We start from the raw sequence: 16174 nt of genomic DNA on the forward strand, positions 1-16174 counted from the left end.
TTCATTTATATCCTGATTTATGGATTCAATTACCCACATTGTAGCTGAGATATTGAAGTGAAAGTAGGACAGATTATTGACCAGTTCAGCTAAATTCTACCGGCTGCAGAGATTTAGGAATAACGACCAAACCAAAAATATGCGGGGGTAGACAGGTAGTCGATGCCTTGATCTGATATGCGCATTGACAGTTCAGTCGATACTACTGCTATACTTTTTATGTGCTTTTTGTGGTGAGGGTTGAGTCAGGATTTAGTTTGTAGTTGGGTTAAATGTTCATGTCCATGCATGTAGTTGAATTTGTGAAAAATCATATTTTCATACTTCTAGCATTTTATATTTCTGCACAATCAAATTAAATAGTTGATTTAAGCCACTGATGGTGTTGATATGGATCTGCGGTGAGACTTTTTGTCATTAAAAGTAATTGAAAATCCTTGCATTGGCTGCATCAAAATATTTCTTGGCTTTGACTCAGCTTTTCTTGGCTTCATTTTGTCTGTTGTTTAGGTCTATTTTGAAATCTTTTTTAGGACCAAATTGGATGGCCTCCAAACTAGAGTGGGTTAATCTAAATTTTTTCACTAATAAGCATTGTAAAAATGAAAACCAATGGAAGAAAAAGAGCATTATAACTTGGATTAATATCTCCATCGGAATTTCGACCACCCATGTGACATTGATTCATCATGAACGTGGTGATTTGGTTTAATGACTAGCATTGCCACGTCACCAAAATCATATTATTTGCAATATAACTGGTTAGGTTCTGCATTTAGGCAGATCTATTCCTCATCTGTTGGCATAGTCTTCTGAATCCTCTCAATGAAGCGAAGCATCACCTCCGTGCTTTTCTCATCTGGGGATTGGGAAAAGGAGTTAAAATTAGAACTAAGAAAAACTATTACTCTAACATGCTTGTCCATGTACTACCTAGTTTTGGAACTGTGTGCCCCTTGGGATGATTGATCACAAAAGGATCCACAAAGGATTCCAGGAGAGCAGTTGACTCCGGCTTCGTGTTCGTGGTGTCCATTTCACCTGCAAACCCATGTTTTAGTCAGTATTGTGCATGGCCCCAAGATTGCTTCTACCAAAATATGTGTGAAACTTATCCAAGACCTTATCAGAACATTTATTTACATTTGCAGTGTTTTCATCAGCTATAAGTAGAGTGCAATTGGTTTAATAAGTTCAAACGACTAAAGTGAAATATTTAATGAAGTCTTTTTTTATTAAAATTAAAAAAATTATTAAATTTTTATTCTTCTTGCTTTTTAAGATATAAAATTTTTATATTTTTTAAATAGTTAATATAAAATCAATAATCAAAATTTTTAATTCAAATAAATCAATTATCACATAAAATAAAGATAATATAACAATATAATATAAATTAAAAATAAAAAAATCTGTAAATATTAGAATAATAGTATCTAATTGTTGAATGCTTATTACAAACCGCAAATAAGGTTCACGACTTTATAAAGATAATAACATAATGGACTTCTTATGTATTTTTTGGAGGAAAATTGAAGTTAAAAAAAGAAAGAAGAAAAAGTAAATGAGAAAAGAAGAATTTAAAAGTAGATGTTATACATTGAAAAAGAAATAATTGGTTTTATATATAGTAGAAAAAATAATTGTTAGAAATCATTAAATATGTTGATTAAAAATAAGAAAAATAAATGAAAAAAATAATTATTAGAGATGATTAAAAACATATGACCGTTAGTTGATTTGGAATAATATAATATTTTAAAAATTAAAAAATAATAAAAAATTGATATTTATTAAATATATAATTAAAAAATAAATATGTAATTTTATTAATTATTTTTTATTTTTATATATTTTTAATATAATAAATTATATTATAAATTATAAAGCCTCTCCAAATTAGGGGCTAAAGCCCTTGTTTGGGTGGCTTTACCAAGGGCCGGCCCTGGCAATTGAAAGCTTTGAATAGGTACCAAGCCTCTGGAATGGTATTAAAATACCTATGATATGGAGAGAAGGGCATTCGAGAGGTGATGAAAATGCAGTAGAAGTCAGCTTATGGTGTCCAAACTTTGATCCTCCAAACTTGGCTCCTGATATTAATATCAGAAACTTGATTTTTGGAACTTTGGTAAGGGCTACACCATCTCTCTGCATCCCAGGCAAGGCAGCTGATAAAACTGCTCCCTGAAATTCATCAGAAACCGTACTCAGATCCATTCATTCCACAAGAGTTGAATTTGCAAGACTTTGTTAAGATAATTCAAGCACACCCCACCTGGGAGAAGCCCATCAAACCATCAAATGGACCGTTCTTTATCATATAGTCTTCAATAAACGCAAGACATTCTTCAAAATTTGTATACTCAGTGTAATCCTACATGGTAAAAGCCAAAAAAAAAAAAAAGATTTGATTATAAGCTTGTTGGTCAAAAGAAAAACTAGACTTGAACTGTAATTTATGGGAAACTCTCCTACCTGGTTGGCTTGGAACCACTCATAATAAGGAGGATCAAAAAAGCCTTCAACAGCAGACTTCCCTTGGGCAGGATATGGGCCATCAAGGAAAACAAGATCCAGCTTTTCAAGCACGGTTGCAGGCCATCGAAGGACCAGTTTTTTGAGAATTTCAGCGCTTGTCCTGAATCCATGGAGGCACAGAATTCTGGGTTTTCTCTGTACTTGGCTTCCCATTTTTCAGAATCCCTGTTGTTAAAACTTGAGGGCAGCCTTGGATGGTTGGTGCAGCTCACTGTGGTTGATTATTCAAAGCCGAGTTGATCTATCTCCACTCTAACGAGGATGGTGAGGTGCGGTCTATAAGCTCAGGCAACCAATAAATAAGATTGCCAAACTTCTTTCAAATGGTAGCGGTAGTTGGGCTGGGGATTTTAAAGCATTTGGGGTTCTCTAGGGAGGGAAAAACCATAGGAGAAAATTTACAATGAGATGAAACAGAGTCAAAGAAATACTATAACCAAACCCAAGAACAAGGGACTATGGTTAAATTATTTCTTACCTTAAAATCTTAAATTAAACTCATAACAGTCATAAAGCTGCCTTCTAATTGACGAAGTAAACTCTTTTTGTTCAAGGGTTTGCGTGAAGACAAATAACGGTCAAAGAAAATGTCTGGGTGAAAATGATATAAATAAAGCACTAACGTTATGTTTGGTCGAGGAAATGACTAAGCAATTTTCTCTCTATTTCTGGTAAAATTTCATCTCCTCATTTGGTTTGCTTTTAGAGGAGTAGCCATTTGAAAAGGAATGACTATTTTTCAAAATTTGGTAAAAGCTTAGAATAGTTAATACCACCTTCCACACACATGGGAATAAAGTTTAAATATTTTAGATTAAAATGTTTTTATTTACTTTCAAAAATTACAAATTTAAATTTATAAAATTAATATTTTAAATTAACAATTAAAAAAATTATTAATATTTTATATTTTAATTATAATATATTTAAATTATAAATAAAAATTAATTTTTAAATTATTAAGTGAAAATATAAATTAAAAAAAATGAAAAATGATGAAAATGAAATGATGAATGAACAAGAAGGGACTAAGCGTGTGCTCAGCCCCTTTCCCAGTCCATCATTACAGGGCAGGAAAGCCCCTGAAAGGCAACCGAGTTTTGAGAATGAACGGTCACCTCCGGCTGCCAATCCCTCCAACCTGCCAGAGCATTATGAAATCATGCTCAAAATAGCATGATTTCACTTCTGGATTGTCCAAATTTTTGGACAATCCAGTTATTAAAGGCGGAGGGAGAAGATTTTAAAAGGAGAGCAAAAAAAAATCAGAGAAGAGGAACCAAAAAACCAATCGGAAAACAAAGAAAAAAGCAAGTTCAAACAACCAGAAAAATCACAAATCAGCCATCAAAAATCCTAAACTACCAGCAGACTACCCTAGCCACAATAACACAAGATCGAAAATCAAAACAAACACAAGACAAAAACAAAAAAGAGAAAACTAGTCAGATCTAGTGAAAGGGGGGGTTTAGGCGTGAAGGATAGAGTTGATTTTGGAAAGAGAGAGAGAGAGTCGCAGATATGGGTTTGCCGATCTTCGNNATTAGTATTTTGTAATATTAATGATTATATTATAAATAAAATATTAAAATTTAAAAATAAAAAAAATAAAATAATCATATATATAATAAAAAATATTTTATTTTTTTATGCTTCTCTTATTTTAAAGTTATTCTTACCAATCAAACATTACAATAAGTAACAATAATTATTCATAACTTATTTCATTTGTCATATTAAATTAAAAAATATCTATTTTATTTTATTCTTAAATAATAATTATTTTATTTTACTAATCAAATATATTATAATAGAAGTCAAAAAGGAGTGTTTTATTTTAAGGTTTAAGCTTATTAAAATATTTATGAAATGGAGAGGAGGGCATTGCAGAGGTGACGAAAATGCTGTAGCAGTCAGCTTACTTTTTCAAAGCTTTGACCTTTCAAACTTGGCTCCCGATATTATTATCAGAAATTCAATATGGTGGAACTTTCGCGACGACTAAATGTGGGTTGGTGTTGGCCCGATGGGTCTAATGAAGGCAGCGGTTGCCTCTATTTGATTTGACAATCTCAATTTGAGATGAGGAAAACAATATGTAATTTATTAATATTTAAAATAAAATAAGATTCTCAAACCCAACTATATACTCAATTTCAGAGCAACTGGGATTTGTTTTTTCCTGGCAAAAGAAGAGTTACAATTTTCAAACATTTTGTCTCCTTTCTCAAATTGGATTTCAATGGACAATATTTCTCAATCTCAATGTTGAATTACCGCAGCCATGATGACCTTCACTTGAGAATACAATTATTGGTATGGTATTTTTGTTCACAAGATAAAGAGATTTTCTACAAAAGGTATACCTTTTTTTATTACAATTATAATTATAAACATCTTTTTGGCAAAACAATCATCCTTTTGCAACATTCTTGGATGATGAAATGAAGAAAGGGGGAATGGAAGATAGTCGAAGTTGATGCGTAGAGTGTTCTGGCTAAGCTAGCTCAAAGGGTAGGGAAGGGTTGGACTTTGCTTCACGACCCTCCCTATTTATTGGATCAAATTTAATAAGCACCAATTTTAATTTATTTAGCTATTTGAACCAGCAAAAAATTAACAAGACAATGCATCTCGTGCGTTTTAATTAAGATTACTTAACTCATTATTTTATTCAATAATTAATAAAAAAAAAGGAGTAATAAAAGATACGCCAACAACTCAACTTTGACCTAACCATCAATCAATGCCCCTTTCCCTCCATGCTTGAAACCAAAATAGGCAAATCTGTTCCCACACACGGCTTTTTTGAAGGTGTTGTGACACTAGAAGGCCCAAAGTTGGGCCAGTTGGCCCAGTTTACAAAGTTTAGCCCTGGACACTCTCTTTCTTCATGGGCCGTCGACTAAGTATTAAACATTTAAACTTATTTGGGCTGTCGGTTAAAACGTAGACCGTTACCTATAAGTTAAGCAGGCGTGGAGCTTTTTGACAGAACTCTTCTGTTTCAGTGGAGAGCGATTCCCTCAGATGGCAAATCCTTACAGATCAAGGTACTCAAAATCTTATCTGAATCTCAAATTATTTCATTTCCTTTTTCCATTTTTTTTACTTTATTATCAGATTTCTTTTTGGCCATTAACAGCCAGGGCCTTAGCGCTAGACCCGTGGCTAATTCCGATGAGATCCAATTGAGGATTGATCCACTTCATGCTGATTTAGACGAAGAAATTTCGGGTCTGCACAAACAAGTTACGCAGCTCAAACACGTAAGTTAACTTTTTTTTTTTCTTATTGAAATTGAGTTTGTGGGGATTTTCTTTTTTTTTCTTTGTTGTATTTGCTTGGTTAAGAATTTTTTTTGCAAAATGAAATCTGGGTTTTTTTTTTTTTGAATCAATGGGTTTTTGCTTTTTAATGATTAGAAACTCTTTTAGGCTCTAGAAAATGGGATAGAGATGGAAATTTATTGAAAAAAGATATGGTTTTTGGGTAAAAGAGTGAAAAAGATACAATGTTGAATAATTGTTTTCGAATTATCTTTGCTAGATATTTCATTACCAATCTTTGAATTAAGAGTGCAAAAATGCTTTAATATCTCTTACTAGCTGTAATTTTACACGCTTAACTTTGCTAGCTTGCAGCAATGCAGCTTCAAGTTAGTTATGTTGTTTGTACTTTGTAAATCTCGTTGTCTGCAGTGTTATACTGTAAACTGTGCATCTTCCTGCTGGTGCTTTTATATGGGGTAATTAGTTGCTGCTAAGTGACAACAGGCGCTTAATGTAATTTTTTTTTTTTGGCTAAAAACATAATTGGGATTTATTTTGACCTTTGTTTGACGTATGAGCATTTGGATGCACCCTAGATTTTCCATTACACTAGTCATTTAAGAAAAAGAAGAATTGTCAATGTGTTTGTCAAATGACTGAAATTGCAGTTGCCTCAGGTTTACTCCTCCATGTTTGCCATGTAGATTGAACTTCTGAAGGAAAATGCAGCTGGAACAAAACTCTAAATGCTCTTTTTTTCTTTTGGGTGAATGAATCAACTCGAAGGAAGAAAAACATTTGAAGAAATTACAGCCCATAGCATCCTTGACAATCAACCTATTCAACTCTTCAAGCATCACAAGGAGATAAAACTGCCTGTTTTTTTCATGAAATCCGGGGCAAAATTCAGCAAAAGCTTTAGTTTCCAGCACTCATCTTTAACAATGATAAGCTAAACTATGTACTAGCTTATTTATCTTGTGAAAGAGTTTTCATGTCTTCCATAGCTGTTGTCATTTTGTTGAAGCATCTTAGCGGCATTCTTTGAATCTGTTCTAAAACTTCTACAGCTACTTGAACATGGCATGGATTGAATTCACAGCTCTTATTACCACACAATCTTAGAGGTCCAGACATGCTTTTTCCACTTTTACTTCATTCAAACCCCTGTCTCTGCTCCCTTCTGCTTGACCTATCCCTTTTGAGCATATATTCCTATCACTGCTAGATCAAAGATAATGAAGATGGTTCTGTGAACATTAATCTTTACGTTGTTGGTGCTTCATTGTTTATGAAGTTGCAAATATTTTATCCTTTTTGAAATTAAAATGTCCTATCATCTCTCATTAAACAGCTTCTCTTCCTGTTTGATTGTCATCCGCACTCTTGAGTTCATTGAAAAATATGGCAGCATTTTGTTTGATTTGGTGCTTTCACAAGAATGGAAATTTTGAATCTGCTTCAAAATGTTGTTACCAAGAGGTAATAAGAAAAGGGCAGCCAAGAAAGTTGGATTTTTGACTATGTAAAAGCTCTGCAAATGCATGATAGTGAAAACTTCTATTGTTATTCATTTTCACTGTGAATTTTTATACTTAACTTGCAAAACCACTGCTTGCATTATGGCTTCTAATATTAGCTACTTCTTTAATTAGTACTTACATTTTTCTCGGTCAAATGAAACTATGTGTATCTGATTATTTTCTTTTCCCTTCAGTTCTCTGTTTCAAAAGAGTTTTTTTGTTTATGTACTTTGAACTCTTACTCAAAGTGTTGATCCACAGGTTGCTCAAGAGATAGAAACTGAAGCACGGATTCAGAATGACATTGTCTCTGATTTGGTGAATACTAGCCTGACTTGCCCCTTATCTACTTTTCCTTTTTTTCAAAGAAAAAATGAACAAAAAAAAAGAAGACAAAATTAAAGAACATTTTATGGTCGATCAAAATCTTAGTAAGCACTAGAAATTTGGGGTGTGCATTAATCTTTTTTGTAAATAATATTTTCAGATCTCTGTCAACCATTGGACTTCCTAGGTTCAATTAGTATTATCAGCCTATCTTTCTATTTAAGGCTTTTGGATTTTGGAGTGACGGTTTGCCACACAAAGTGCCTTTCATAAAGTCAAGAACCAACTACTTCTAACAAGTCACTATTTTGTTTCTTGCTACAGCAAATGCTAATGAGCAGAGCTCAGGCAGGAGTAAAAAATGGCATGAAGAGGTTGAACAGAACAGTGGCTCAGCAGAGATCAAATCATATTTTGCAAGTGATAATCTTTGGTCTCGCATGTTTCACCATAGTCTACTTATGGTCAAAGCACTTCAAGAGATGAAAACTGGCTAACTATTGGCTGTTTACTGCCAAGTAGTGACTCGAGGCTACCTCGTGATTGTCAATGCATACCTAGGTATTTTGCCACTACCTTGATGATTTGCTAATCGGAGCCTTCATCGTAGTTGTTACTGTAATGTTGTTCCCTGACGCGAAGAATTCTTCTTTAACCTCTTTTTGGGTATATGATCATTGAAGCTTGTCCACTAGATTTACTCTCATTGCCTGCTTCTAATTTAAGATTGATAAAGTAGTATGCTCATGACTGTATCTCTTTTTATTAAAGTTGTTCTCTCATTGTTATTTTAAAACACCGGTGTTAACCCCATAGTCCGACTACCCAATCCCCCTTCCTTTTTCTCCCTCCCCAAACTAAGAGGAGGCTTCATCATGGATGTGTCAATCCTTCTTCTGCCTTCATCAAAGAGAGAGATACCTGTTACAAGTCGGCTCTGGTGTATTTGCAGGACTATTACTGCGAAACATTCATGGCATCATAAATGGTGCAGAGACTTTGCATTTGAAACTTATGCCTTCTGCATAAAGTAGCCACCCTGTAAGGTTGGTCATCTATGTATATGGACGAATGTGCTTAATCCCTGTAAGGATCCAGCAGTTGGGTGGCACTTCCTCGATGAGTTTACTAATTAGGTGTTTAGGCTTTTCAAACAGAGCCCTGAATATAAAGTTGTTCACTGTTCTTAGACAAGCCAATAACAGAAAAACACTAAAAACAATGTACAAGGGGGCATATGAGGGCACAGCATTAGCGACTATGTCTCAAAAGTCATGCAACGTATGTTTCTATCTGCCGGCTAACAGCTAAATCCTTATCTATAAAAGATTAGTGATTGATTTCAATGCCCCACCAACAAAAAGATCCATGTTGGACTGTGGATGAAGCTAGGTCGAAAGATAGAACTGGTCTGTGCAGACTGGGGAGTTAGTTTAGCTAACCAAGAAAGCAGAACGCATTTGAAGCAAAGAGTTATTTTGACCAGTGAGGATGATTTTAATGCTTCTCGAGGCTTTGTTTAGCGTCAAAATGATTAAAAGACAAAAATCCTTTTTCTGTTTTTTTGGCTGTTAGACCCATTCAGATTTACTATGTAGCACTAGTACATCCAATCATTAATTCTTCTCAAGTTTCTGTGTTAATAGACTGCTTCTCAGTTGGTTGAATGGAACAAGTCCTGCAAAAATTGTTAATATCGGGAATCGCTTGACAAGGTGATGGATAATTTTCATGCTGATCGCAGAACCGGTCAACTTGTTGGGCTAGTCATCGCTCATGCTGCATTCCTTAAACTTTTGAACTAGCAGCTTTTACGGACTTTTTCAAAAGCCCCTACTTCGTAGACCCTTTTCTTCATTTAGAAAACCAGAAAAAATTAAACAAAATAAATTTTACACGACTAAGATACACTATTACTGTCAAAGAAAATAGATTTAAATACTAAAACCATATATGAATTAATTTATTTTATTTAGAAAACTTTTTTTATTAAATTAAAAAAAGCTTTATCCTTTAATTTGTATCCATACAAATCTTTAATCTAATAAAAAAATTATTAACTGTCACTCTAATATCAACTTGAATTTTTTTGTTAAGGTAATTTAATGATATGATCATTTGACAACTAATGTGATCGCATTATATACGACGTTAACTGTCATATCAATTTTCATATAATTATATCAGTTATCACATAATCATGTTATCAAGGTATATAAATAAAAAAATATATTAAATTTTATGACGGTTAATTTTGTTAAAATTAATAATATGTGTAGATATAAATTTTGGAGTTTCTTTGAACACAATAAAAGAAATTTTTTTCTTTTGCATAAAGTATAATAGTTTAGAAGTTTTTTACTGTCTAAACCAAAAAAAAATATTTATCTTTTTGATGGACATTGATTAGAATTTAAAACTTCATTCTATAAATTTTAATTCTAATTTTGAGATAAATTAGATAGAATTTATAAAATGAAAAAAAAAATACAAATTTTGAGTTTCTATCAATTTTTTTGGGTACATGTAAGAAATTTAAAAGGACAGATGATATGGGAACAAAAGTTTTAAATCTTGAACCCGGACTATCTTTAAATGGTTCGCCCATCCTCTCTAGGTGTGGCTAACCCCTCACGGTTAGGGTTCTAGCCTCACCAACGCTACCCATCCTAAGCAACCATTGACTCTATTTTTTGCCTTCATTATCTTTTTTTTTTTCAAAAAGAAAAACATAACAAGTGAAAAATCTGAGATGTTACTAGTAATTGTGTGAATCATCAATCAACATGGAAACTTTCAAGCTACATAGAATCCAAAATTTTGAAAGTTCCAGCCATGACCCAACCAACCAGGCGTGGCCTTGAAGAACGGTCCTGCAACTCCCAGGAAGCAGGGGCGAAGGTTACTTAAAGAAAGGAAGAGAGCAAAAGAAATCCGGGAGAAGTCATGAAAAAGTATAGGAGATTATTAAAAGCTTACTTTGGTCGTCCACTTGTTATGCAAACATGTGCAGGTCAGTGAACCACCTTCTTTTTACAGAAATCGAGGTCATATGACTCCTACCCTTTGAGTTAAAAGATAATCCTTTGTTGAAACAGAAACTGAATTCCGAGTTTGCCGCAGCAGATGTTCGAAGCAGAGCTAAATTTCAAAGTTAAAAACCAACCAAGTCAAAACACGTGTGGTAGATGAAACAAATTTGATATCTTTTATAATTGCAACTCTGGTTTTAACTGTCTTACAAAGTTTCTTCTTCTTTTTTTTTTTCTAAGTAAAGATTGAGAAATTCAAACCCATAATATGAGTAAAACGTTAAAAAGGATATATGCCTTAATTAGTTCAGTTGAAAGATTTCTTTTCTACATAGAATATATGAGAAAAAAAAATTCAATATTAACTTAATAAATAAAAAATACATGCATTTATTATTTGATTTAACACTCAAATGCTTGCAATGATTTTAACTTTCCAAATTAGTACTATTTATTGTTGACACGTACTTTGATTGGTAATTACAGCTTGATAAAAGAAAAAAAAAACATCGAATTTAAATATTTTGTCCAAAATTAATGATTGGCAAAAAAATTTCAAATGGGGAATATTTTCTCCTATAACACCGCATTCTAAGCAGCTTAACAAGCTTGAGTATAAAAAAATTTAGTAATATCCCACTATCCAGCATATGCCAGGGTTCTCAGTTCTCCCCCCATTTTGTCTAATTATTGCCAGCTTTTGCCAGCTCCTGTTCATCATGTTTTGGGTATCTTACATCTTTGACAAACAAAGATTGACTAAACCAAACCATAAAATACCTTCGTTTCCCGTCACAATTCCAGCACTGAATCGAGGTTTATCCTAAACTCCCTGCAACTCCTTTCTAAGCTCACCACGTGTCTCTCGCCAACCAGAAAAACATTTGTCGTCCAGGCAAAGGAAGTAACTCGGTTTCTTCAAACACCAAGACCTCAATTTTATCAAATCCCACTAAAATCTTGTATTGTCTTCGTAGCACGACAAGAAGATGCACATTTTGGCACACAAATTGGAACATGTTAGTTGTTTCCCATTTGCAACGGTTACTTAATTTTAATTTTATATTTTTTTCTTCCTTTCTTTCTCTCTCCCCAATTATCTCCACAAAACGGCTATATGCCCAGCTAATCCCATCTAAACAATTATATCTCAATTCTCCAAATCATTAATCATCTAAGATGTAAACAAAGAGTCACCATCGATCATACCCACAGTGACTTTGACACCTGTACCGAAACCCAGGGGTAGACTTAGTCATTAATCATTCGGAGACTACTTATCAGAATTTAAAAGTAAAGTTTTGTTTAGGCAAAAATAAAAAGTTTAATATCTCTTGTTGAAATTAGCCATGTTATCATTTTTTATATATATATGCATTTTCTACCTCAAAAATCCATATGGGTACTCGCCACGTGTTCAAATTGATCATTTGAATGTAGACTTTTGTGTAAACAAGCATACCGAAGAAATATTCAAAGGGGGGGGTATTAAAGTAATATCACCGACCATTTTAGAGAAAGTTGTTGAAAAGTTTAACGCGGAGGACAGTCTGTGAAGGGAAGGTGACCAAATTTTTTTTGTTTCCTAACAATTGGGCAAATTCGTAATTATGGACTGGATAGGGACATTTTACTGACCCTAAGCTACCGACACACGTCCAACCTTAGTGGCATTACAGTAAATCCACAATCTAAAACAGGGCAAAATTTCACCTCATAGTCCAAAATTTACAATGGTTATTAAGTTACTTAAAAGCCCCCGCAGAGTAGACAGGTGTCAAAATCTTAGCCCTTATTGGTTAGGTACTGTATTTGTACCTGAACCTGGAAGAAACTACAAAGAAAAAGAAAGAAAATGAAGCATCCAACACATTGCTTAGCTAGCCATCATGTTATATGTGCTTGCATGTACATGTATATAAATGTGTTTCACTTTGCATACTTTTGTATAAACAATTCAAAAGAATCTATTTGCATTATTGATTGATTAAGTCCCCTCCTTTTTCTCCCCTGTCCTCTCCCACTTTCTCCCCCCTTTTTATATTCCCTTCTCTCTTTTCAGTTCCCTCACTCCCAAACTCTCTTGTCAAAGTTTGAGTTTTTCTCTCCTTAGTTCCTCTGTCTTTGCCAAGATGAGTTCTACGATGTTTAAGGTTTTGATGATCTTAGGTCTTTTGGCCACCTCTTGCATGGCTCAAGCACCAGGTGCTGCACCAACATCCCCACCAACATCTTCACCAACGCCAGCTGCTACGCCAGCAGCCCCAACACCTTCCCCATCGGCGACACCAACCCCATCTCCAACTCCTTCCCCAACCCCATCTCCAGCTCCTTCAACAGCTCCAACACCATCCCCCACCACTTCCCCATCTCCTTCTCCAAGAACTTCTTCACCTTCTCCTTCACCAGTCTCTTCCCCTCCTGCTCCTACCCCATCAGGTGGGTCTACACCAGCCTCCGAGCCTTCAGCTGAAGTAGTCCCTCCTCCCTCTGCCGCCTCCACCAACGGTGTTTTCATTGGTGCAACCGCCCTTGCCGCCACTTTCTTCGCCGCCCTTTTGGCTTAAGAAAGTGAGTCGCCGCCTTTTAGGCTGTACGCGGGCTTTTGGATCATGATTCTTGAGGATCTTGTTTTGTTGCTCTCTTTGTTCTTTTGAGTAGTGTTTCTTTTCTTTCTTTTTTTTTTATTATTTAAATTTATTTGTTATGTATGGGTTGTTGATGATTCTATTATTTTGGGTTTGGACGGTTGATTATTTCGGTGGATGTGGCACGTGTATCATTTGATGAGATCGGACGGTTGTAGAGATTGGGCTGGTGTACATGAAATAAAAACAGTTTGTTATTCTTTTTACGAAATCCAATTTGTCATGTTTCCATATGTTGATTAATTTCTTCCTTTTCTTACCAACATAATTTTGCAAGTGATAATGTTAACGGGGTGAGGTGATTTTCAAGAATTGAATCTAAATTGACACTTGGGGTGAAATGAGAAGATGACTTTGTTCACGTGTACGATAGCCATTGGAGGCATCCTTAAAGCAGAAGAAGATCATTTTTAAACCAAAATCTGTTTGTCTTTTTCTCAAAAGCAAAGTTTGACGTTTTAGTGCTAATAGCGAAACATTGCTCAATGTTAAGGCAAAAGCTGTGCTGATTTCACAGGAGAATGGGAATGGGATTTTTCTTCGTATGAAAGGGAATGTCTTTTTCTAAAATTACAGGCATTGAATTTGGCTGTAATTGAGATGAAAAGGAGTGAAGAATACAAACGATGGAGGAGTGATTTTCGTTTTTAATGTTTTTTGTGGCCATGTGAATGTGTGATGGCCATGGCTTTTGTTTTAATCTTTCAATGTTGACTTCAATACAAAAAAATTGGGAAAAGACACAGCCACCGCCAAGTAACAACGACACAGAAGCTGTAAAGCTATGCTGCGATTGCCTTATTGGTATTTTGGGTTTTTTAAGAGTAAGAGATTGCAGGGGCTACCAGGGACTGGGTAACAGCCTGGTGTTGCGACCATTTTCTCAAGGAAGGCAATGTTTACTTTTTATGTTATGGATATAATTAATATGGCTTTTCATCAACACTAAAAATGGAATATTAGTTTGGCTTTTCAGCAAAGCTAAAAAGAATAATTAGTTAAAATTTTCTGAGGCAGTAAGACTAGGACACGCCCTGCCTTTTTCTAATTCCTTTCCAACGTAAGTTCTTTGAATTTGCAGCTGCCAATAAAGTGAGGTCTGATGGGTGGGTGATGTTTTGTCTCTATTTATCTACTTCGCTTTTTTTTTTATATATATAATATTTGATTTATTCTTCCGAATTCCCATTGGACTTTGATCTGTCCTTTTTCTCCATACTTCCAATGGAATAAGGAAAACTCAATGATTAAATCATAGAATGGAAGGGAAACTTTCAACTTAGGTATATCTCTTCAACAAGTTTGTATTGGTTCAAATCCAATCAAACCCCAAACTTTCCTCTGAATAATTACACGCGCATCGCATACAAAAGAGAGAGAAAAAAAAGAAACCCAAAGGAAAAACCAAACAGCTTTAAATACTCCTCTCCTTGGGTGGACTTGGACAATTCAAAGTTCAAGCCCCATCCTAGCAAATAAGCCAGTGCAAAAACAAAGGAGCTACAAGCAAGTAGTACTCTATTTTCATAGATCTTATGGCTTACCTCATAGAGTTGTCATATTTGGGATATTTTTGGAAACAAATATTGGTTTGTTCGGTGTCTTTTCTCTTTGTCAACCGGCTTCTGGGGTCTATTAGAACCTTTTTGGTACGTGAAGGCTTTGGATCATTAGAGTTGAAGGTCCACTAGTTTTTCCTCAATGCAAGGCCCACACAGGTCGGCTTGCCTGTTGGGTCTTTTGTTCTCCGGCGTAAAAAAGCCCCCCCACCACCTTCCACAACTGCAAATCTGCAATTACGAAAGCCTAGCTTAAAGTTTATATTACACTATTTATCCAGTTTCACTGAATCGTTTTAAATTTAGTCTTAAAAGGGTAAGAAGTAGTTAGATTCTTACACTATGTACTTGTCAATAAGAAAGGAGGCAATAACCTAATGGGGCTCAAGTCCAAGCCTTTTTGTTTATTTGGTACAAAGGGAGTAAAATAACCCTACCATTGAACTAATTTAGACATGTAAATACTCATATATCAAGAAAACTCTAAATATTGGGGGATGGAACTGAAAATTCGTGCAAACCTAATTTGAGATGTTCAAATTAAGAAGTCATTCTATCCACACACACAAAAATTAGCTTTACAATAAACATGACAAACATGGAACTACCAATTTCTTTACATTATTTTTATAACAAAACAGTTGGCATCACAATGATCATTAACATGACAAATTTAATTATTAATCATCTTTGAGGCTCATTATCAATAGAAAAATTTATGCACCTTCAATATAGGAACTACTGAATTAGATTCCATGATGGCAAACTACAAGCCAGCAGCCCCAGTTTAATTGTACACCATAATAAATTAACCCAAAATTCAGTGGTCAAGCCAATCCACACCTTGAGCAAAACCTCGTCACCCCCGTCACCTGTACAATTTCTCATCACTCTTCTCGCTAATGAAATACCAGGATTCCTTTTACAACTATCATCAGCGTTAGTCTTTCATGCAGCCATTAGGTGGGGAATTAGCTACACCTTATAAGAATCTCACGACTAGGATGAAGAATATCACGTTGAAGACCGCACCATGCTTCATATTCGTTGGCGATGAATAGACGAGATCCACTTAAATGCCAAGACAAAGAAATCATCAAACAAGATGCAATTTTCCCGATGCCAAATTATCCAGTAAGCCTTATAGTCTGGAGATATTCCTTTTGATCTTATTGTAAATAGTCCTAATATCAAACTATTTTTCATTTTTCAAAACATTTCATCGAATTAATAACTTTAACTCTCATATAGACGTCTCGTGTCTCTGGTTGT

The 16174-nt window shown here is 34.6% G+C and overlaps 3 protein-coding genes and 1 long non-coding RNA gene across 4 annotated transcripts; 2 read left to right on the forward strand and 2 right to left on the reverse strand.

Moving 5' to 3' along the window:
• Window positions 614–2970, reverse strand: LOC18611488 (esterase C25G4.2). Its single transcript, XM_007047764.2, has 5 exons — window positions 2479–2970; window positions 2279–2377; window positions 2001–2187; window positions 934–1041; window positions 614–859 (listed from the first exon to the last, which is right to left on the reverse strand). The coding sequence occupies exons 1-5, from the start codon at window positions 2692–2694 to the stop codon at window positions 786–788; spliced, it is 684 nt and encodes a 227-aa protein (XP_007047826.2). The 5' UTR covers window positions 2695–2970; the 3' UTR covers window positions 614–785.
• LOC18611489 (bet1-like protein At4g14600) lies at window positions 5504–8369 on the forward strand. The gene is made up of 4 exons (XM_007047765.2): window positions 5504–5594; window positions 5687–5810; window positions 7598–7654; window positions 7988–8369. The coding sequence occupies exons 1-4, from the start codon at window positions 5572–5574 to the stop codon at window positions 8147–8149; spliced, it is 366 nt and encodes a 121-aa protein (XP_007047827.1). The 5' UTR covers window positions 5504–5571; the 3' UTR covers window positions 8150–8369.
• Window positions 12643–13574, forward strand: LOC18611490 (classical arabinogalactan protein 4). Its single transcript, XM_018125648.1, has one exon. The coding sequence runs from the start codon at window positions 12828–12830 to the stop codon at window positions 13260–13262; it is 435 nt and encodes a 144-aa protein (XP_017981137.1). The 5' UTR covers window positions 12643–12827; the 3' UTR covers window positions 13263–13574.
• LOC18611491 lies at window positions 14630–15312 on the reverse strand. The gene is made up of 2 exons (XR_001927909.1): window positions 15242–15312; window positions 14630–15133 (listed from the first exon to the last, which is right to left on the reverse strand). It is a non-coding gene; the product is annotated as an uncharacterized LOC18611491 (long non-coding RNA).

Source organism: Theobroma cacao, chromosome 1 (genome assembly GCF_000208745.1).
Source record: "Theobroma cacao cultivar B97-61/B2 chromosome 1, Criollo_cocoa_genome_V2, whole genome shotgun sequence".
NCBI lineage: Eukaryota > Viridiplantae > Streptophyta > Magnoliopsida > Malvales > Malvaceae > Theobroma > Theobroma cacao.

What these genes read in the sequence shown, in the direction of transcription:
- LOC18611488 (XM_007047764.2), bottom strand. Translation starts at nt 2,694, where the DNA reads ATGGGAAGCCAAGTACAGAGAAAACCCAGAATTCTGTGCCTCCATGGA. An exon ending in GTTTGATGGGCTTCTCCCAG is followed by an intron (nt 2,188 to 2,278) that starts GTGGGGTGTGCT and finishes GATGAATTTCAG; the next exon opens with GGAGCAGTTTTATCAGCTGC. An exon ending in GCACACAGTTCCAAAACTAG is followed by an intron (nt 860 to 933) that starts GTAGTACATGGA and finishes CCCAATCCCCAG; the next exon opens with ATGAGAAAAGCACGGAGGTG.
- LOC18611490 (XM_018125648.1), top strand. Translation starts at nt 12,828, where the DNA reads ATGAGTTCTACGATGTTTAAGGTTTTGATGATCTTAGGTCTTTTGGCC.
- LOC18611489 (XM_007047765.2), top strand. Translation starts at nt 5,572, where the DNA reads ATGGCAAATCCTTACAGATCAAG. An exon ending in GCAAATCCTTACAGATCAAG is followed by an intron (nt 5,595 to 5,686) that starts GTACTCAAAATC and finishes GGCCATTAACAG; the next exon opens with CCAGGGCCTTAGCGCTAGAC. An exon ending in ATGACATTGTCTCTGATTTG is followed by an intron (nt 7,655 to 7,987) that starts GTGAATACTAGC and finishes TTCTTGCTACAG; the next exon opens with CAAATGCTAATGAGCAGAGC.